At 43.2% G+C, this 22,954-nt stretch overlaps 1 protein-coding gene across 1 annotated transcript in view; it reads right to left on the reverse strand.

The window, feature by feature from the left end:
* The window catches only part of RhoGEF64C (Rho guanine nucleotide exchange factor at 64C), a 284,605-nt gene that overhangs the window by 43,890 nt on the left and 217,761 nt on the right, over positions 1 to 22,954 (reverse strand). The window contains exon 3 of the mRNA XM_071668711.1: positions 2,614 to 2,705. Coding sequence (XP_071524812.1) covers positions 2,614 to 2,676 — 63 coding nt within the window. The 5' untranslated portion in view covers positions 2,677 to 2,705. The remainder of the gene's footprint in view (positions 1 to 2,613; positions 2,706 to 22,954) is intronic.

A 22,954-nucleotide genomic window follows, 5' to 3' on the forward strand; every position in this document is an offset into this window, starting at 1 on the left:
CAGATATGAAAAAAAAAAATTGTCGAAAGCGACGCTCGATTCTTCACGCAGATTCCCTAAATTACTTAGTCTTTCCTCAAATGATGGTTTACATATTACAGTCTTTTCTCAAATTATGGTTTGAATAAGTTTACCAACTACGGACGTCAAGCTAATTCGAAAATAATCTTCCACAACTGAAAGCTACCTCAAATGTAATCTGTCGGTGATCACTTGCACCAAGCCTCTCTCCAACAACTACTTCACTGAGAAGATCCTTGGTTGTTGCTATACCTAGGTTTAATCATTTTTGGTCATGAGTCAGTTTCTTTTCTCTTTTCAACGAACTGTATTAGATGACCATCAAACATGTTTATGTACAGTCCATGACCGTTCATTAAAAATTTCTGATAACTGGTCACAGAATATTGCGTCTGCCTCTAATATCCGTGTTGGAGGCTTGTAACTTAACCCGATTATTATTTTCTTATGAAGCTTATCTTTAAAATCAACAAAACATGTCATCAATATCATCAACAGCTACTACATTTTACACGACAGGATAAACTTTGATTAATAGCTAGAAAACACTGCCTATCTATTTCCCTCTGACACTTGAATACAGTGCATCCTGAGACTGCATACTTTGCAAGGAAATCTCAATTTTCATCGTCTAGAAACGAGACTTGACAGATACCATTTAACATAGTTTTCTTCAAATGCAATCGTCTCTTATTCTGAAAACTTATTTGGTCAACGACGTACGTCTACAGAAATATTCTATTATAGAGAGGAGCAAGCAAAGACGCGGTACAGGTACACGGGCTTTGGTTTTTGACTGAAACGCACTAGTAGACTCGAAAGAAGTCTGCCAAAACAGGTCATCTTTCGTCAAATGATGTAAATGTGATGCCTCATCTTTATGAACTCCATTTCCTCTCGTAAACAATATGTAAGGTACTGATTATCATCATTAACACATCGCCTTGTTGAACAAGGTGGTTTCGGTTCCAATCTTGGGGAATACTGCTAAAGTTAAAATGCTCTCGCTTTACACGTACATCGACAAAGGAAGTAGCGAAATTTCTGCAGGGGGTTCATCCACCTTCCGTTGTGTATGGTAATTCTACTAATCAACTGCATAATCTCAGGAACCCTTTTAAGGGGCGGCTGCAGCTTCAAGGCCGAGCTGCAATCAGTAGCAAGGAGAGGACGGATTTCTTTGCAGTGAAAAGTTCTTCGACAAAATTCAACACCTTTTCATACGCTCACGATAATACAACCTCGCCGAAGGTGACTATTCACTCGCACCGTAAACACATGCAGGGGAGTCCGGTAACGCCTCAGGTGTATGTAGCCGGTACCAATTTGATAAATAAAAGGCGCTTTGTTCTTTGCACCATCAATGACGTCTTGCCCCTATCCGGACACCTGAAGAGCAATATCATCAGTGGCAGGAAGGGTACCAAAAGGAGAATTCATTCCCTGGCTTAGAATGAATTATCCTATCAGCCGGCCCTCATCTTCCTGTACTCTGTATTAACCACTTAAAAAAACGAAATATCATTAACGACAACAAAAGATTTATGTTTAAGAGTCTCTACACGTAGAGGTGGAAAAATCTTTTTTCAATTCTAGGGTGCTTCAACACCCACAGCGATATCCCCAATCCTATGACGTCTACCCAGTGAGAAACGGCGCTCATTCATTCAACAGCAGCAAATTGAACGCAGATTAAGAGTACTGTAGAAATGGGAGCCAAAATATTCCCGAGCCTTGGGCCTAATTCTGGAAAAACAGAATTTAACGGATATAAAATCAGAAAACGACCCAACCGCTAATCTCACAGCATAACCCTTGTTCCACTGTCGTATTGGTGTATACTGTTACCAAGCTTCGAAAAAGTGGCTAAGTGTGGCATGGGTTGTCTTCCTCGACCCCTATCCACAATACATGTACCTAACATCCCCCCCCCCCCCCCCATCGCCATGAACTTGGCATTCTCCATCACTCCTCCACCCCATCAACAATACATTTCCCTTCCCTCCTCCTACCTCCATCAACAATGGTTCCCCCCCATCACTCCCCCACCTCCATCAACAATACGTCTTCAAATCGCTACCCCACCTCTATCAACAATACGTTCCCCAACACTCCGCCTCTACTCGAAACACGCACTGCTCCTTCCCTCCCACCACACCCTCCCCCTGCCACACCTCTCATTAATCATACAGTATCAAGTCCACAAGGCTACGTCCAGACGTAAGGTCTTTTGTGAACGCAAACAAAACTGAAACACTAAGACTAAACAAACTTGTAAACAAAGCAAACAAAACTAAATTTTTAGAACAGTTTGCTCCTATTGTTTCTGAGAGCGAAAGCTCAATTAAATCTGTTACTATCACTAACTCACCGTTTATTGTATTTTTTTTACCATCTATTCACACGTTTCTTTATCTAATATAGAGCCCTTTCCCCAATCAGGTATTACGTCATTGTATGTAGTGGAACACTGAAATGACTGCTTGACCAATTTCAGTACCCAGTACATACTACGAACAAATATGTAGATACTGAATATTGCCAAAAGCGTGGTGGAAGGGTTACTGGTGTGGGGGCAGTTGTGTACTGTACCTTGGCCGGCATGTTGGCGTGGGACGGGGGGTACTCGTAGTAGGCCCGCACGGACTCCATCATCAGCCCACATTGTCACGCATCACGGCATCCTGCAACACACAGGCACAGTCAGATATCCCGCCATACAGAACACGACAGTCAGGCATCTTATTATAAAAGGCATACCCAGGAACATGAGAAGGACAAATAACAGGAGACCTGATGATCCATAACGAGGTTATCTGTTGTCGTGGCATGAATAGGATAAAATGTGAATGCAAAGCAGAAAGTACCTCCCATCCACCTCTTTCTCCGGCTCAACTTCAGACATAAAAAAGTTGAGACAAGAAAATTTACTGAAAAAGAGAGACATTATTGGTGGTAAACTGAACTTTTTTACTGATAAGTACGCATCCTGCAAATATAAAAACACGATCAGGTAACTTGTAATACATAAAGGTCACAGATCTTACATCACACGAAATTATGGTCATGCAAAGCTGTACTGAGACATCATGAAACACAAGGAGTGGTAAAACGTCATCTAACACACGACGTGACTAGGAACCCAACCATACAGGGCAGGCTTGTTCTATCCATCACCAGCAGAGGTATGAAATACTCCAGCAACACAGGAGGAAGTCAAGTATCCTTCAACGCAAGGCATGGTCACGTTCCTGCATAACACACGTCACGGTCAGGTGTTTTAAAACACAAAAGGTGTGATCAAACACCTGGCAAATACATAAGGTGCAGGGAGACATACTGCAACACGAGACATGGTCAAATACCCTGCAACACGAGTCATAATCAAACTACAAACAACACAAAGTATACTTACGCTGTTCATACATCATGCAACCCCAGGCGTGGATAGAAGTGTGCAACACAAACCACGGCCAAATATTCTTTATCACACAGCACAGCCAAACATGCTACAAAACTTAGTAAGACTAAACATCTTGGAACACAAGGTCAAACACCCTACAGTGCAAGGCATGGTCAATCATCCAACAACATAAAGTACCGCTACACTTTTCAGCTTTCGTTCCACTGATCAGTCAGGCTGTTTATGGCCGTAGCACGCAGGGTTGCACAATAACAATGGCCCAGCTGACGAGATAGGCTACACCATGTAGACATTCATCAGCTGCTTCCATCTTCCTCAGGCACCCACGGACCAGGGAGGTATATTAGCGGTACTATCCACCTAGGTATCGTGAGGTTAATGACGGCTGCGCAGTGAGCTCGCACTTCAGTGGCTGCCAAGTTGCACTCCCCTGACCCAGGTTGATGTCTCGTCGTTCTGCCACACTCACACGTTGACTGCTGGCATTCAACCAACAAACACACAATCTCTCGATCTCACTCGTAACACCTGACAACACGTTATTCACACGACTCGTTTTTCCTAACTATATATTTCCCTGCGGTGAGAGCTACGTGCCAACTGTGCCTTTGGGCAAAAATCTCGTCGCAAGTACTCGTAAGAAAATACTCATACAAAAGTTGACCAATAATATTTGTAATATTTTCTTCGGGGTGTTCAAGCGAACTCGGACGTTGACATCAATTTCCACTGTCTTGGTGGCGAACTGATTTCCATTGGAAAATCTTTAACACCGGTTAAGATAAGATTTTCGAGTGCAGTCTGGGCATCAAACATCCTGTATTTTCCGTCGATATATTGCAATATATTTCTCCTGTCTAAGTTCCTCAGCGAGTATGATTTTTGAGGTCCCCAATAATTCATACATTTGACAGAATCTGGGCGAACTATGAATTTGGAATACACATGCGGAGACCCGCCCTCCTACACTTACATCTCACAGAACTTAGCTGTGTGTCTCCTGAGCCACTGCGCCTCACAGAGCTTAGTTCTGTGTATCCCGGGCCACTGCACATGCAACCCACAAAACGTAGGTCAGTGTCTCCTGAGCCACTATGCCTGTGTCTCCCGAGAAAAGGGATGAGAAGACAAGAGTTGGAAGCGACGGAGCATGGAGAAAGGCATTGTTTCCATCGCGCTCAGACCGAAGAGACAATTACCTGCTTCCCAGCCAACCATACCAAGTCGACGGATCCTATTAAGGATACCTCTCAAAACAATCGGCAAGGGGTGACACGGCTCCTTATTGTTAATGGAAACCTGAAATGGTGAGATTGGATCCGCTTTTCGCATCCAGATGGCGAGTCTACTAAAAAGAAAAATACTGCTAGCCCTGATAATGAACCATCCATGTAGTATCTCGTGTTATCATCTGGCCGCTGTGGTCCGGCAAAAACCCTTTGTGACCTCTGTGATCCTTTCCCGCTACTGCTCAGGGGATGTATATTATTGCCAATGATCGCTACGTAAAAGTAAACTAAGGTACCATGCGTCTCTCCTCTGAAGATGTTTAGACTAAGACACCCACGGATTATCTTACTCGAGAGAGGCAATACTAGAGAGGCGTCACCCATCGGAGACCTTTCATCAGTGTGGGTGTTGGAGTGGAGAGGGAGGCAGCTTTTGATACGGTCCGCCTCCCGGGCCGCGCGTGGCCAATGAAACAATAGCGAGCTCATTCACTCTGCTGCCCGGGCTTTCCTACCTTTCTCTCGCACCATTTTCCCCGGAGTTTTTACCACCTATCAGGGAAAAAACGTTGAGTTCTGGTGACACTGAAAGTCAGGAAAGTCGAGATGTTAAAGAAATTTAGAAAATATTTTGTCCGTTAAAACCCCATTATTTCTAACAGAATCAGGAAGTGATATTGATATTTCGCTCCCAGATCTACAATGGTGAGTTAGCAGCATATATGCTTGTGATCACATGATAGAGGTGATAATCCCCTGCCTTAGGATAACATTATACTGAGGTCTGTAAAGGTCTAGTTCAGGAAGAACGGGCACTGGCTGGCCAGCGCCACCTCCGGCAAGTTATGCCAGCGATCACGGCAGCCGAGCTGCTCCTCCCCGTGACACTCGACCGCCAGCTGGTACCTCACCACAGGCCTGCCACCACCACCACCAACGTCCACAGTTGTTCCTCGAGAGTTCTCTTGGAAGTCACCACCGTCACTAGCCTAGTGTGGCATCCCCATCATCCTCTCACCATTATAATCTTCTGATATTACCTCACGTAAGGAAATGTGCCTCACAAATTCAGGATCGGCCTAGCTCCACCTTCCTGACAATATGTGACTCTCCTGACGCCTCGTCTCCACTTCCCCACTCCCACACTCCTTATAATACTTAACTTGTCAGACTTGTCCCCTGCACCTGATTCTATTCGCTACCTGCCTCACGACACGCGCAAGTCTATTCAAAGGCCTTGCTTAAACACGCAACCACCCAAGAAAGCACACGCACCGCTTACGCAAAAACAAAAAACAAAACGGAAAAAAAATATGGCTCTCAGAATTAACCGAGCCCACTTTACCCTACTTGAAGACTTGGTCTACACACAACACATTCCCTTGTCACATGTGAAATCACTCCTGCTTACCCGCGGGAGGCATGTCTCATCCTCCACCTCCACTCCTCCGTCCTCCCTGCGTCACTCATTCTTCTGTGCCTCTGGGTAAGGATACTGCTGCTCCCTCGTTGCCATTCACTACACTACAATCCTTGCTAACATTACTTTCCCTAAAGTGTGTCCCACAGATGGAGATTAGTTACACGGTCTACCTCTGAGTCAGGGCAGCACAACGTGCGCTTTTCCTGAACACAACGATCTCTAGTTAACGCCAGTGTGTTTCCAGTGGTGTCTGCTTCGTCCAATTGTCCTACTTTATACGGAACACTTTACGACATAAAATTTCGAATATGTTCATTAATTGCTTGGAAATGTGTCCATCAAAATTCAATAATAGTGGTAGGAATTCGGACCTGACAGTTTTAAAGGTCCGTTACAACAGGAACTAATGCAAAGAATCACTAATAGAGGAATGAAGGTGAGTCGTACCTTATGTACTGACTTCATGATCACACTGAAGAAGACCAAGCGCAACAAAAACGTTCAATAGCCTGGAGAAGGTAAGGAAAGAGTTCACATTCTTGGATCCAGTCCAAACCAGCGTGAAGAAACCCTTCCTGACCACAGCCCCCATGTGATGACCAATGGTAAACACAACCTTTTATGATTCATATAACAGGGGAAGCCACACCCAGGGTCGGACGATCCCGGGCACCGCTCCTCAAGAAACCATTTGTATTCTTCATGCTCCCTGCCCGCCTCAAGGTCTACCTCCTAGCCTCCCTACTACGATTATATTCCCAGTGTCATACTCCTACAATTACAGTTTGATGTAAGTCAAAAGTCTCCACTGAAAATACAGCTCTTTTCCCCAGCAAGTTTTCGCATCCGTTGCCGTCCTTAGAACTCACGTGAGCGGACCCCACTGAAGATTCACTTTAAGCAGGGTTATCAAGAGCTCAGCTGGTGCCACAAAACAGCTCACGGCGCGATGAAACTTCCTTGTGTGACCGCTAACAATAACCCGTTGTCAAGGTGTTGCAAGTGTCTGAAAGCACCTGAGGCGTGACTTTATCTTAGAGGAATCATGTTGATAAGACTGAAACCTTGCTGGAAAGAAAGGGGAAAGTCTGGGAGGGGCCGCCTGGAGAGACAAGGAGCCCATGATGTCCGGCTAAGGTCTGGCGAATCTTTAACAACGAATGTTGCTGTTGAAAGACGTAGGAAATAGCATGTGTTGTGGTCTCATGTCACACCATCCCCAACCTCGAGCCATTCTCAGGGCAGACGGTTCTTTAGGGTATAATTCTAAAATCCCTGGGTTGCCGTCACCACACGGGAGGACCTACCGAAACTTCAGGTTCTTGTGAGACAGAGACGAAGGTTGAGTCAGCCGGTGGGTCCTGAGGTACGTCCACAGTACAACACACAAGGCCGCACTGCTAACGGGAGCCGCCCGTAAAGCTGTACTACATACTGGCCCCGTCCCCACACGGTAAATCAACACTAACTACACAGCTGCATCTCCTTAGTGTCGGGTTTTACTGCAATTTATTTTCTAGAACGGTTAATACCACAGCCTTGCTCTGAGCAACATCAAGGGAAGGAAAACGCTGTGAACCAACCTGAGGAAAATGAATAACACGATAACTGATTTCACACTGTACACGGGGTAGGATTAAAGCTTTTAGCAATGTGAAGGTTCACATCACTCTCCTTGCCCGTGAAGATGCGGACGCACGGGAGCCAAGCGACCAAGGAGCAGACAGCATAAGTTCCTGGGTTACAGAAGGCGACAGTATCAATGCCTTGGTAGGCGTGTGAGAGACTTAGGCTAGTTACACCATTGTGAGGCACAATGGTGAGATTGCTCATTCCTGACGCGATCACAACGAATTGGGACCAGCTGGCTCGTGCCTGGTAGTGTGGACCAGCTGGGCCGTGTCTAGTGGTGTGGACCAGCTGGCCTTCGTCCGGTGGTGCGGACCAGCTGGCCCACGTCTGGTGCTATGGGCCAGCTGGCACCCACATTCACATGGTGTTACACCGTTCGGTGATTGTTGTGTTTCATGCATTGTGGCAACACTCGTGCCTCAAGGTGAGTGTTGCGTCCACCTGACATGGATGAGCTGGTGAGGTGTTGAGCAATGTATTTCTGGCGGTCAATACAAAGTCAAACGGAACCTCTCCACTTTGGGGCTGAAATCCAGTATCCTGAGGCCTATCAGCAGTCTTTATAATCATCAGCGCCGAAGAAACGAAGAGTTTTCGTCTCTCTCTCTCTCTCTCTCTCTCTCTCTCTCTCTCTCTCTCTCTCTCTCTCTCTCTCTCTCTCTCTCTCTCTCGTTACTTCGGGGTGTGGTTCTACGGGAGGACAAGAACTAACGCGGATAATGTCCTTCCTGGACCGTCTCGTATATCGCGTATGTATCAGGAACTGATACATACATACATACATGCCCCGTCTCTTAACTTTGTTTACATGTACCATATCTTTTACTGTTATGTAGATATGTATATACACACACACACACACACACACACACACACAAACCCTAGCCTATACCGAGTGGTGTGTGTGGGGGGGGGGTGCGGTGTCTTGGTATGCTGGTGGTTAGCGAGTGACTGTTCGTCGTACAAGTACAGGCCTGATGCTTATATGAGTTTTCATCTGCGTTACAGAGCTGGTGGGCAAATTAGTGTTCATCTACAGAGTATATGAATGAGTTAGTGGTCATCCAACGTGCACATGCCAGCACATAAATGGACTTATTCAGTGTGTAGACTCCCTGCATACATACACCTGTATGCCATCGCGTACAGTTGAGGACAGCACTTCACATGACCCAGTAAATGCACAGACGCAACAGGCATGTGAGACACCAGAGCAGCAGTAGCGTCCTCACTCACTGTGGTGGAGTCATGTACCATCAGGACCTTGAAAGTAACGACAGGTGTACCGCAAGGCTCAGTCCTTGGTCCACGTCTTTTCAAAGATTATATAAATCATGTACGATATGATCTATCAGAGTCTGATGTGTTGTATTAGCAAGTCGGACGTGTTGTGCGCACAGACAACAAACCCAAGAATGTTCTTGTCCTCAACATTTCTCTTACGACAATTTTTTTATCTTGAATGTTAGCCGAGACAGCACAAGTAACTGAAAGACCTAATCATGGCCATCTCATTAATGATATATATATATATATATATATATATATATATATATATATATATATATATATATATATATATATATATATATATATATATATATGGTAGCGCAAGGAAACAGACGAAAGAAATGGCCCAACCCACCCCCATACACATGTATATACATACGTCCACACACGCAAATATACATACCTACACAGCTTTCCATGGTTTACCCCAGACGCTTCACATGCCCCGATTCAATCCACTGACAGCACGTCAACCCCGGTATTCCACATCGCTCCAATTCACTCTATTCCTTGCCCTCCTTTCACCCTCCTGCATGTTCAGGCCCCGATCACACAAAATCTTTTTCACTCCATCTTTCCACCTCCAATTTGGTCTCCCTCTTCTCCTCGTTCCCTCCACCTCCGACACATATATCCTCTTGGTCAATCTTTCCTCACTCATTCTCTCCATGTGCCCAAACCATTTCAAAACACCCTCTTCTGCTCTCTCAACCACGCTCTTTTTATTTCCACACATCTCTCTTACCCTTACGTTACTTACTCGATCAAACCACCTCACACCACACATTGTCCTCAAACATCTCATTTCCAGCACATCCATCCTCATGCGCACAACTCTATCCATAGCCCACGCCTCGCAACCATACAACATTGTTGGAACTACTATTCCTTCAAACATACCCATTTTTGCTTTCCGAGATAATGTTCTCGACTTCCACACATTCTTCAAGGCTCCCAGAATTTTCGCCCCCTCCCCCACCCTATGATCCACTTCCGCTTCCATGGTTCCATCCGCTGCCAGATCCACTCCCAGATATCTAAAACACTTCACTTCCTCCAGTTTTTCTCCATTTAAACTCACCTCCCAATTGACTTGACCCTCAACCCTACTGTACCTAATGACCTTGCTCTTATTCACATTTACTCTTAACTTTCTTCTTTCACACACTTTACCAAACTCAGTCACCAGCTTCTGCAGTTTCTCACATGAATCAGCCACCAGCGCTGTATCATCAGCGAACAACAACTGACTCACTTCCCAAGCTCTCTCATCCCCAACAGACTTCATACTTGCCCCTCTTTCCAAAACTCTTGCATTCACCTCCCTAACAACCCCATCCATAAACAAATTAAACAACCATGGAGACATCACACACCCCTGCCGCAAACCTACATCCACTGAGAACCAATCACTTTCCTCTCTTCCTACACGTACACATGCCTTACATCCTCGATAAAAACTTTTCACTGCTTCTAACAACTTGCCTCCCACACCATATATTCTTAATACCTTCCACAGAGCATCTCGCAAACGCGAGAGACAGCGACAAAAAAAAAGAAAAAAAAAAAAAAAAAAATATATATATATATATATATATATATATATATATATATATATATATATATATATATATATATATATATATATATATATATATATATATATTTACTCAATTTATCGACCAGCCCAAGAGGGGTGGATGAACAGCTGTGTGAACTGTGGATAGACTGCCACGACCATGATTCGAAGTTATGCGGACTTGACCCCAAGCAGCACGTAAATATATTCAAAAAAGAAACGACACACGTACGGCCGTGGCAGAACGACTGGCAAATTGCCATTATCTCTCTCCAAAATACACAAAAAATACAATATGTTATGTTGAATCAGGATCTCTCTCTCGCCTCATAAAGAAGCGTGACGGAGGAGCCTCCTCCTCCTCCATGACCACGTCACGCTCTCATCCTGCTCATCCTAGACTAGGAAACCTTGTGGTCACAAGGCTTCAGTCTGGGTTATGATCAAGTCTGGCAGAGGATTTCTTGTTATTCCTGTACAATCTGAATTATTGCCAATTACAGTTCTTTCTACAGAATAGAGAGAGAGAGAGAGAGAGAGAGAGAGAGAGAGAGAGAGAGAGAGAGAGAGAGAGAGAGAGAGAGAGAGAGAGAGAGAGAGAGAATCAATAATGAGACAGAAATAGACAGACATAAAGAGACAGACTAACAAAGAAGAAAAGCAGACAGAGAGATACAAATGATAATGCAAAGAGACGAACCAACACAGACTGACACAAACAAACACACACATAGAGAGCGGAGAAAAAATAAAACGGTTACATAACGGAACTCGAAAAGAAGCAAGTCTAAGTGACATAAATACTTAAACATGGGTAAAAGGAAGTTCCTTTACACTATTTACAGCGCCTGCAATAGAGGAGAATCATCGGAGGTGAAATAAAAAAAAATACTGTTCGAAAAATATCAGAACCATCTGATTATGTTCCATTAGCCAAAAGGTGAGATTTTCTTCACGGTGTAAGCCAGGTTAATATCCAAAATAATACGCCACTCAACTCACTGCACGCGGAAAAACAAAGTACCTTTCCACTTGATGTGCAACCGCAAGCGGACGAAGATGCGTTTCCTTGTGATTTCACTTGCATATATATATATATATATATATATATATATATATATATATATATATATATATATATATATATATATATATATATATATATATGTAGGTTTGCGGTAGGGGTGTGTGATGTCTCCATGGTTGTTTAATTTGTTTATGGATGGGGTTGTTAGGGAGGTGAATGCAAGAGTTTTGGAAAGAGGGGCAAGTATGAAGTCTGTCGTGGATGAGAGAGCTTGGGAAGTGAGTCAGTTGTTGTTCGCTGATGATACAGCGCTGGTGGCTGATTCATGTGAGAAACTGTAGAAGCTGGTGACTGAGTTTCGCAAAGTGTGTGAAAGAAGAAAGTTAAGAGTAAATGTGAATAAGAGCAAGGTTATTAGGTACATTAGGGTTGAGGGTCAAGTCAATCGGGAGGTAAGTTTGAATGGAGAAAAACTGGAGGAAGTAAAGTGTTTTAGATATCTGGGAGTGGATCTGGCAGCGGATGGAACCATGGAAGCGGAAGTGGATCATAGGGTGGGGGAGGGGGCGAAAATTCTGGGAGCCTTGAAGAATGTGTGGAAGTCGAGAACATTATCTCGGAAAGCAAAAATGGGTATGTTTGAAGGAATAGTGATTCCAACAATGTTGTATGGTTGCGAGGCGTGGGCTATGGATAGAGTTGTGCAGAGGAGGGTGGATGTGCTGGAAATGAGATGTTTGAGGACAATGTGTGGTGTGAGGTGGTTTGATCGAGTAAGTAACGTAAGGGTAAGAGAGATGTGTGGAAATAAAAAGAGCGTGGTTGAGAGAGCAGAAGAGGGTGTTTTGAAATGATTTGGGCACATGGAGAGAATGAGTGAGGAAAGATTGACCAAGAGGATATATGTGTCGGAGGTGGAAGGAACGAGGAGAAGTGGGAGACCAAATTGGAGGTGGAAAGATGGAGTGAAAAAGATCTTGTGTGATCGGGGCCTGAACATGCAGGAGGGTGAAAGGAGGGCTAGGAATAGAGTGAATTGGATTGATGTGGTATACCGGGGTTGACGTGCTGTCAGTGGATTGAATCAGGGCATGTGAAGCGTCTGGGGTAAACCATGGAAAGCTGTGTAGGTATGTATATTTGCGTGTGTGGACGTGTGTATGTACATGTGTATGGGGGGTGGGTTGGGCCATTTCTTTCGTCTGTTTCCTTGCGCTACCTCGCAAACGCGGGAGACAGCGACAAAGCAAAAAAAAAAAAAAAAAAAAAAATATATATATATATATATATATATATATATATATATATATATATATATATATATATATATATATATTATATATATATATATCATGAGTTATACTTTACCGTCTACGGACATATCTTAAGCATGGCCACAATGCAACTAAATGAACACACCGAAAACTTCATTTCAAATGCGCCACTCTCTCCACACAGAGATACACTCACATCACTACACTTTATGACTAGTGGTCCCGCCCAGTGAACGTGGTCGGCCTCCTAAGTGCTGCGGGATCCCTATAGAAGATAGTATATATATATATATATATATATATATATATATATATATATATATATATATATATATATATATATATATATTTCTTTTTCTTTCATACTATTCGCCATTTCCCGCATTAGTGAGGTAACGTTAAGAACAGAGGACTGGGCCTTTGAGGGAATATCCTCACGTGGCCCCCTTCTCTGTTCCATCTTTTGGAAAATTAAAAAAAAACGAGAGGGGAGGATTTCCAGCCACCCGCTCCCTCCCCTTTTAGTCGCCTTCTACGACACGCAGGGAATACGTGGGAAGTATTCTTTCTCCCCTATCCCCAGGGATATATATATATATATATATATATATATATATATATATATATATATATATATTCATTTTTTTTTTTTTTTTTTTTTTTTTTTTTATACTTTGTCGCTGTCTCCCGCGTTTGCGAGGTAGCGCAAGGAAACAGACGAAAGAAATGGCCCAACCCCCCCCCCCATACACATGTACATACACACGTCCACACACGCAAATATACATACCTACACAGCTTTCCATGGTTTACCCCAGACGCTTCACATGCCTTGCTTCAATCCACTGACAGCACGTCAACCCCTGTATACCACATGACTCCAATTCACTCTATTTCTTGCCCTCCTTTCACCCTCCTGCATGTTCAGGCCCCGATCACACAAAATCTTTTTCACTCCATCTTTCCACCTCCAATTTGGTCTCCCTCTTCTCCTCGTTCCCTCCACCTCCGACACATATATCCTCTTGGTCAATCTCTCCTCACTCATTCTCTCCATGTGCCCAAACCATTTCAAAACACCCTCTTCTGCTCTCTCAACCACGCTCTTTTTATTTCCACACATCTCTCTTACCCTTACGTTACTTACTCGATCAAACCACCTCACACCACACATTGTCCTCAAACATCTCATTTCCAGCACATCCATCCTCCTGCGCACATCTCTATCCATAGCCCACGCCTCGCAACCATACAGCATTGTTGGAACCACTATTCCCTCAAACATACCCATTTTTGCTTTCCGAGATAATGTTCTCGACTTCCACACATTTTTCAAGGCTCCCAAAATTTTCGCCCCCTCCCCCACCCTATGATCCACTTCCGCTTCCATGGTTCCATCCGCTGACCGATCCACTCCCAGATATCTAAAACACTTCACTTCCTCCAGTTTTTCTCCATTCAAACTCACCTCCCAATTGACTTGACCCTCACCCCTACTGTACCTAATAACCTTGCTCTTATTCACATTTACTCTCAACTTTCTTCTTCCACACACTTTACCAAACTCAGTCACCAGCTTCTGCAGTTTCTCACATGAATCAGCCACCAGCGCTGTATCATCAGCGAACAACAATTGACTCACTTCCCAAGCTCTCTCATCCCCAACAGACTTCATACTTGCCCCTCTTTCCAGGACTCTTGCATTTACCTCCTTTACAACCCCATCCATAAACAAATTAAACAACCATGGAGACATCACACACCCCTGCCGCAAACCTACATTCACTGAGAACCAATCACTTTCCTCTCTTCCTACACGTACACATGCCTTACATCCTCGATAAAAACTTTTCACTGCTTCTAACAACTTGCCTCCCACACCATATATTCTTAATACCTTCCACAGAGCATCTCTATCAACTCTATCATATGCCTTCTCCAGATCCATAAATGCTACATACAAATCCATTTGCTTTTCTAAGTATTTCTCACATACATTCTTCAAAGCAAACACCTGATCCACACATCCTCTACCACTTCTGAAACCGCACTGCTCTTCCCCAATCTGATGCTCTGTACATGCCTTCACCCTCTCAATCAATACCCTCCCATATAATTTACCAGGAATACTCAACAAACTTATACCTCTGTAATTTGAGCACTCACTCTTATCCCCTTTGCCTTTGTACAATGGCACTATGCACGCATTCCGCCAATCCTCAGGCACCTCACCATGAGTCATACATACATTAAATAACCTTACCAACCAGTCAACAATACAGTCACCCCCTTTCTTAATAAATTCCACTGCAATACCATCCAAACCTGCTGCCTTGCCGGCTTTCATCTTCCGCAAAGCTTTTACTACCTCTTCTCTGTTTACCAAATCATTTTCCCTAACCCTCTCACTTTGCACACCACCTCGACCAAAACACCCTATATCTGCCACTCTTTCATCAGACACATTCAACAAACCTTCAAAATACTCATTCCATCTCCTTCTCACATCACCGCTACTTGTTATCACCTCCCCATTTACGCCCTTCACTGAAGTTCCCATTTGCTCCCTTGTCTTACGCACCCTATTTACCTCCTTCCAGAACATCTTTTTATTCTCCCTAAAATTTACTGATAGTCTCTCACCCCAACTCTCATTTGCCCTTTTTTTCACCTCTTGCACCTTTCTCTTGACCTCCTGTCTCTTTCTTTTATACTTCTCCCACTCAATTGCATTTTTTCCCTGCAAAAATCGTCCAAATGCCTCTCTCTTCTCTTTCACCAATACTCTTACTTCTTCATCCCACCACACACTACCCTTTCTAAACAGCCCACCTCCCACTCTTCTCATGCCACAAGCATCTTTTGCGCAATCCATCACTGATTCCCTAAATACATCCCATTCCTCCCCGACTCCCCTTACTTCCATTGTTCTCACCTTTTTCCATTCTGTACACAGTCTCTCCTGGTACTTCCCCACACAGGTCTCCTTCCCAAGCTCACTTACTCTCACCACCTTCTTCACCCCAACATTCACTCCTCTTTTCTGAAAACCCATACTAATCTTCACCTTAGCCTCCACAAGATAATGATCAGACATCCCTCCAGTTGCACCTCTCAGCACATTAACATCCAAAAGTCTCTCTTTCGCACGCCTGTCAATTAACACGTAATCCAATAACGCTCTCTGGCCATCTCTCCTACTTACATAAGTATACTTATGTATATCTCGCTTTTTAAACCAGGTATTCCCAATCATCAGTCCTTTTTCAGCACATAAATCTACAAGCTCTTCACCATTTCCATTTACAACACTGAACACCCCATGCATACCAATAATTCCCTCAACTGCCACATTACTCACCTTTGCATTCAAATCACCCATCACTATAACCCGGTCTCGTGCATCAAAACCGCTAACACACTCATTTATATATTTATATATATTCATATATATATATATATATATATATATATATATATATATATATATATATATATATATATATTTATATATATATATATATATATATATATATATATATATATATATATATATATATATATATATATATATATATATATATTATCCCTGGGGATAGGGGATTAAGAATACTTCCCACGTATTCCCTGCGTGTCGTAGAAGGCGACTAAAAGGGGAGGGAGCGGGGGGCTGGAAATCCTCCCCTCTCATTTTTTTTTTTCCAAAAGAAGGAACAGAGGGGGCCAGGTGAGGATACTCCAAAAAAGGCCCAGTCCTCTGTTCTTAACGCTACCTCGCTAACGCGGGAAATGGCGAATAGTTTAAAAGAAAGAAAATATATATATATATATATATATATATATATATATATATATATATATATATATATATATATATATGAATATATATATATATATATATATATATATATATATATATATATATATATATATATATATATATATATATATATATATATATATATATATATATATATACAGAATGGAAAAAGGTGAGAACAATGGAAGTAAGGGGAGTGGGGGAGGAATGGGATGTATTTAGGGAATCAGTGATGGATTGCGCAAAAGATGCTTGTGGCATGAAAAGAGTGGGAGGTGGGTTGATTAGAAAGGGTAGTGAGTGGTGGGATGAAGAAGTAAGAGTATTAGTGAAAGAGAAGAGAGAGGCATTTGGACGATTTTTGCAGGGAAAAAATGCAATTGAGTGGGAGATGTATAAAAGGAAGAGACAGGAGGTCAAGAGAAAGGTGCAAGAGGTGAAAAAAAGGGCAAATGAGAGTTGGGGTGAGAGAGTATCATTAAATTTTAGGGAGAATAAAAAGATGTTCTGGAAGGAGGTAAATAAAGTGCGTAAGACAAGGGAGCAAATGGGAACTTCAGTGAAGGGCGCAAATGGGGAGGTGATAACAAGTAGTGGTGATGTGAGAAGGAGATGGAGTGAGTATTTTGAAGGTTTGTTGAATGTGTTTGATGATAGAGTGGCAGATATAGGGTGTTTTGGTCGAGGTGGTGTGCAAAGTGAGAGGGTTAGGGAAGATGATTTGGTAAACAGAGAAGAGGTAGTAAAAGCTTTGCGGAAGATGAAAGCCGGCAAGGCAGCAGGTTTGGATGGTATTGCAGTGGAATTTATTAAAAAAGGGGGTGACTGTATTGTTGACTGGTTGGTAAGGTTATTTAATGTATGTATGACTCATGGTGAGGTGCCTGAGGATTGGCGGAATGCGTGCATAGTGCCATTGTACAAAGGCAAAGGGGATAAGAGTGAGTGCTCAAATTACAGAGGTATAAGTTTGTTGAGTATTCCTGGTAAATTATATGGGAGGATATTGATTGAGAGGGTGAAGGCATGTACAGAGCATCAGATTGGGGAAGAGCAGTGTGGTTTCAGAAGTGGTAGAGGATGTGTGGATCACGTGTTTGCTTTGAAGAATGTATGTGAGAAATACTTAGAAAAGCAAATGGATTTGTATGTAGCATTTATGGATCTGGAGAAGGCATATGATAGAGTTGATAGAGATGCTCTGTGGAAGGTATTAAGAATATATGGTGTGGGAGGCAAGTTGTTAGAAGCAGTGAAAAGTTTTTATCGAGGATGTAAGGCATGTGTACGTGTAGGAAGAGAGGAAAGTGATTGGTTCTCAGTGAATGTAGGTTTGCGGCAGGGGTGTGTGATGTCTCCATGGTTGTTTAATTTGTTTATGGATGGGGTTGTTAGGGAGGTGAATGCAAGAGTCTTGGAAAGAGGGGCAAGTATGAAGTCTGTTGGGGATGAGAGAGCTTGGGAAGTGAGTCAGTTGTTGTTCGCTGATGATACAGCGCTGGTGGCTGATTCATGTGAGAAACTGCAGAAGCTGGTGACTGAGTTTGGTAAAGTGTGTGAAAGAAGAAAGTTAAGAGTAAATGTGAATAAGAGCAAGGTTATTAGGTACAGTAGGGGTGAGGGTCAAGTCAATTGGGAGGTGAGTTTGAATGGAGAAAAACTGGAGGAAGTGAAGTGTTTTAGATATCTGGGAGTGGATCTGGCAGCGGATGGAACCATGGAAGCGGAAGTGGATCATAGGGAGGGGGAGGGGGCGAAAATTCTGGGAGCCTTGAAGAATGTGTGGAAGTCGAGAACATTATCTCGGAAAGCAAAAATGGGTATGTTTGAAGGAATAGTGGTTCCAACAATGTTGTATGGTTGCGAGGCGTGGGCTATGGATAGAGTTGTGCGCAGGAGGATGGATGTGCTGGAAATCAGATGTTTGAGGACAATATGTGGTGTGAGGTGGTTTGATCGAGTAAGTAACGTAAGGGTAAGAGAGATGTGTGGAAATAAAAAGAGCGTGGTTGAGAGAGCAGAAGAGGGTGTTTTGAAATGGTTTTGGGCACATGGAGAGAATGAGTGAGGAGAGATTGACCAAGAGAATATATGTGTCGGAGGTGGAGGGAACGAGGAGAAGAGGGAGACCAAATTGGAGGTGGAAAGATGGAGTGAAAAAGATTTTGTGTGATCGGGGCCTGAACATGCAGGAGGGTGAAAGGAGGGCAAGGAATAGAGTGAATTGGAGCGATGTGGTATACCGGGGTTGACGTGCTGTCAGTGGATTGAATCAGGGCATGTGAAGCGTCTGGGGTAAACCATGGAAAGCTGTGTAGGTATGTATATTTGCGTGTGTGGACGTGTGTATGTACATGTGTATGGGGGGGGGGCCATTTTCTTTCGTCTGTTTCCTTGCGCTACCTCGCAAACGCGGGAGACAGCGACAAAGTATAAAAAAAAAAAAAAATATATATATATATATATATATATATATATATATATATATATATATATATATATATATATATATATATATCTATATCTATATATATATATATATATATATATATATATATATATATATATATATATATTCACAAAGGTTAAGTAAAGAATAAATCGCCAATATCAGAGGGACTAGCCCGGAAGAGGTCACCATAGGGTGACCCCGTGACCTAGCAACATACACTCACATGTGCCACATACATCCGCCGCCAACGTACCACATCTTCGGCAGGAGTAACAACTCGCTGTCACATTTTCAACAACCCCAACTATGCGAGTCACATACCAACTCGGGAATAATACAAATGATAAATGCAAATACCATAAGGATGGCCATATGTAAAAATTTTAGTGTCACGAGATGATCAAACAAGAGAATATAGCGGGGGAAAAAAGGTCCGAGTGGCAACTCCGCTCGCCTCATCTCAACGGTTTCACTGGGTGAGAGATGCACACCGTCTCTAACGCCTCTTGGAGTAACACTCCCCCTTAGCAGCCAACCAGGGCGGTATAAAGGGCATCCCTCGCCTTCAACGCTCAACCCTGGCAGTACAAGGGGGACCTCTCGCCCTCAACACTGAACCCTGGCAGTACAAGGGGCACCATTCGCCTTCAACACTGAACCCTGGCGGTACATGGGGCACCACTCGCCCTCAACACTGAACCCTGGCGGTACAAGGGGCACCACTCGCCCTCAACACTGAACCCTGGCGGTACAAGGGGCACCACTCGCCCTCAACACTGAACCCTGGCGGTGCATGGGGCACCACTCACCCTCACCACTCAATCCTGACGGTACACGGGTCTACACTCACCCTTAACACCCAACCTTGGCGGTACACGGAGCACCACTCGCCCTCAACATTCAACCCCGGAAGTACACGAAGCAACACTCATCCCTACTGGAACATGGTACACTCAATCCTGACGGTACACTAAACACTCAACCCTAGCAATACACTGGGCGACACCTGCCCCTCAACCCTGGCGATCCATGTGACTCACACGGAGTCTTACTTAGGTTTGCAAGCAAAGCAACAGATGTAATACTTGGATTTTTCATTCTCATACTACTATTGCTACTCCTACTACTACTACTACTACTACTACTACTAATAATAATAATAATAATAATACTAATAATGATAATAATAATAATTATGATAATAATAATATCATCTAATATTATCACTAATAATAATAAACAAACATGAACAGCTGACAACAACACAATTACCAACTGCCGCCACTTTAGACTACTGCTCCATGGTACTGTGGTGGATAGCTCGGCAGGGTGGAGTACTTAACCCCAACTTTTTTTTTTTTTACATCTTAATGCCCTCCTCGAGCCCATGCCAATGAACGTCTAACATCATACATACTGATAACATCACGATCAACACGTCTGGTTCTGGCGATGCCTTTAATCATATTTAAACCATGTGTCAGGGACGTGTGGTAGGCTAAAGCTTGTCCTCTCTCATCAACACAAAAATCTTCAGCAGATGCCTCCCTTCAAGAGGTGAAGTCACCAAGAATATTCAATTAAGTATTGTTTAACATAATGAATATGTGGGAAGGTAACGTTATCTTGGTTTAGAAGGCACCACTTAAATGCAGAGTTGTTGCGACTAGAACCAGTCGTTTAAGGAGAGAAAGGCTTACAACACTCAAGCAAATGTCAATGTGTTTTAATAATGTACTTTACATACCGTCGTTCTCCAAATGTTTATGCAACTCTTCTGCTTGCCCTACCGCCTGACTGAAGGCTTAAAAGGTTTGATAAAATGCATATTAAAGCTGAGAGAAGCATTCTTGGCTGTCCTAGAACACAAAAGATTCTAAACATGAGAACAGAATTTGGTTCTCATAACATCAGAAGGATTACATTCAATGTCTTTATTGATATCCAGATGTTTAGACAAACGCATCCTTCCAGGAGACTTTCAGACTTCCTTCTCCATATGGACTATATATCAAACTGTTATTGGGCTCAAAGTATAAGGTACTCGAATTTCACTATCTGAGACAGCAGCAGTACTATCTCACCCCATGGGAAATTAATTCCCCAGACAACAACGTTCCATCATTTCTCCTCCCCTAAGCGTCTGCTAAGATTACGAGCTGAGCTGAGGTTATGTCTCAAGCATAACGTCCATTAGTCACAGCGACACCATCACCCGTGAACACAGCCTCTCGCAAATCAAATATACCGATGGGTCCATACGACGAGCCACAGGGACCTCCGGTGTTGTCCTTGTTGTAGCACACACACCAATGTTTCCTACGTAGAATAGGGAGTCAGGATCAACAACTTGGCAACCTCCTTCAAGTAAAACGTTTGACGTTCTCATTGCCCTGAAATTTCAGTCTCCGAAACAGACGGTCTGACTGTGATTAATTCTCTCTTTTCACTAACAGCACGAAACTTCCTTCATCATGATTGTAATATGCTTATGTCAAAAGACGACACAAGCATTATGAAATTATTCATTACAGAGTTACAGAGTATTTCCTCTGAATTCCTACACACAATGGGCTCAGGATGGATGATAAGGCTGATGAATTAGCAAAACCTTACGCCTCGGAGGATGTAACTCAATATAACCTGAGTCTACCTGAGAGTAACCTAAAAACAATCATCCAGAAAGAATTCAAACAAAAACTTGTTGAGAATTTCGCCGAATGGAAATGCAAAAAGTACCATCCTATTTACAGGGATCCACAAACAGGCTCAGCAGACACCTTGATTTTGTCGTGGCTTGAATCAGGCTGGACTACAGATACTCACAGGAGTCTGGCCCTCCAGCTCATAATGAACAAACATGTAAACATTGCCACCAGCACTACACTCGCTTCCAGCAACGTTATGCATTTCACTGTCTGTGAAGTCAGAGACAATGTGTACCATTCCTTACAACCTATATGCATGTATTTCATCCATAACCTAACGTAAACAGCTCACTCATCTAACGTGCCATATAATTCCATCATTGTGGCCCAAATCCTGGACCTTTCGCGGCTATCGCCAACAGGATGGCGTTGGAGTGCATAATGAATTCGTCGATGCTGCAACGAAAATCAAAATCTACCTTGAGAAGAAGGGAGCTGGACGGCTCGCACCATACTGGGGATAATGGCGTACTGATATACAGATGATAAACAGAGAAATGTTTACCTGTTGCAGAGGGGCGGAGGGAGAAAGAGACTGCGACAGTGACAGAGAGAAAGAGAGAAACTGCGACTCTGTGACAGAGAAACCAGCCGTTACCTGGCCAGGGCAGTGTAGCCCCTCCAGCCACGCCTCCCTCCCTCCCTCTCTCACCCGGCCAGCCAGCCTGTCACACACAAAGAACTACAAACACCCATCCCCCAAGCTTGATGTCTCCCCCACTTCAATTAACTTTAATTTATGGAACAGCCTACGTATGTATCACGTACCTTGATCGAAACTTTAGAATCATATGGAGATGATATTTCTTCCATCCAATTCCCTTTCTCTGTTAATTCTATAAAGTGCAATAGAAACAGATGAATAATTCTACTGTATACATACCTTTATGCTTATATATACGTAATACACGAAGGATCATCAGCTTAAACAGGCCTCATACTTACATATATACGTAGGTAACTTGATACGTATGCAGAACAGGCCCAGCTACTTATACGGCAGCACGAGGCCCACAAGTACATATCTTACAGAAGTTAAAAGTCTATAAACTCTGGCGTCCAGTCCAGTTGACAA

This window comes from Panulirus ornatus, chromosome 13 (genome assembly GCF_036320965.1).
Source record: "Panulirus ornatus isolate Po-2019 chromosome 13, ASM3632096v1, whole genome shotgun sequence".
In the NCBI taxonomy this organism is placed as follows: domain Eukaryota; kingdom Metazoa; phylum Arthropoda; class Malacostraca; order Decapoda; family Palinuridae; genus Panulirus; species Panulirus ornatus.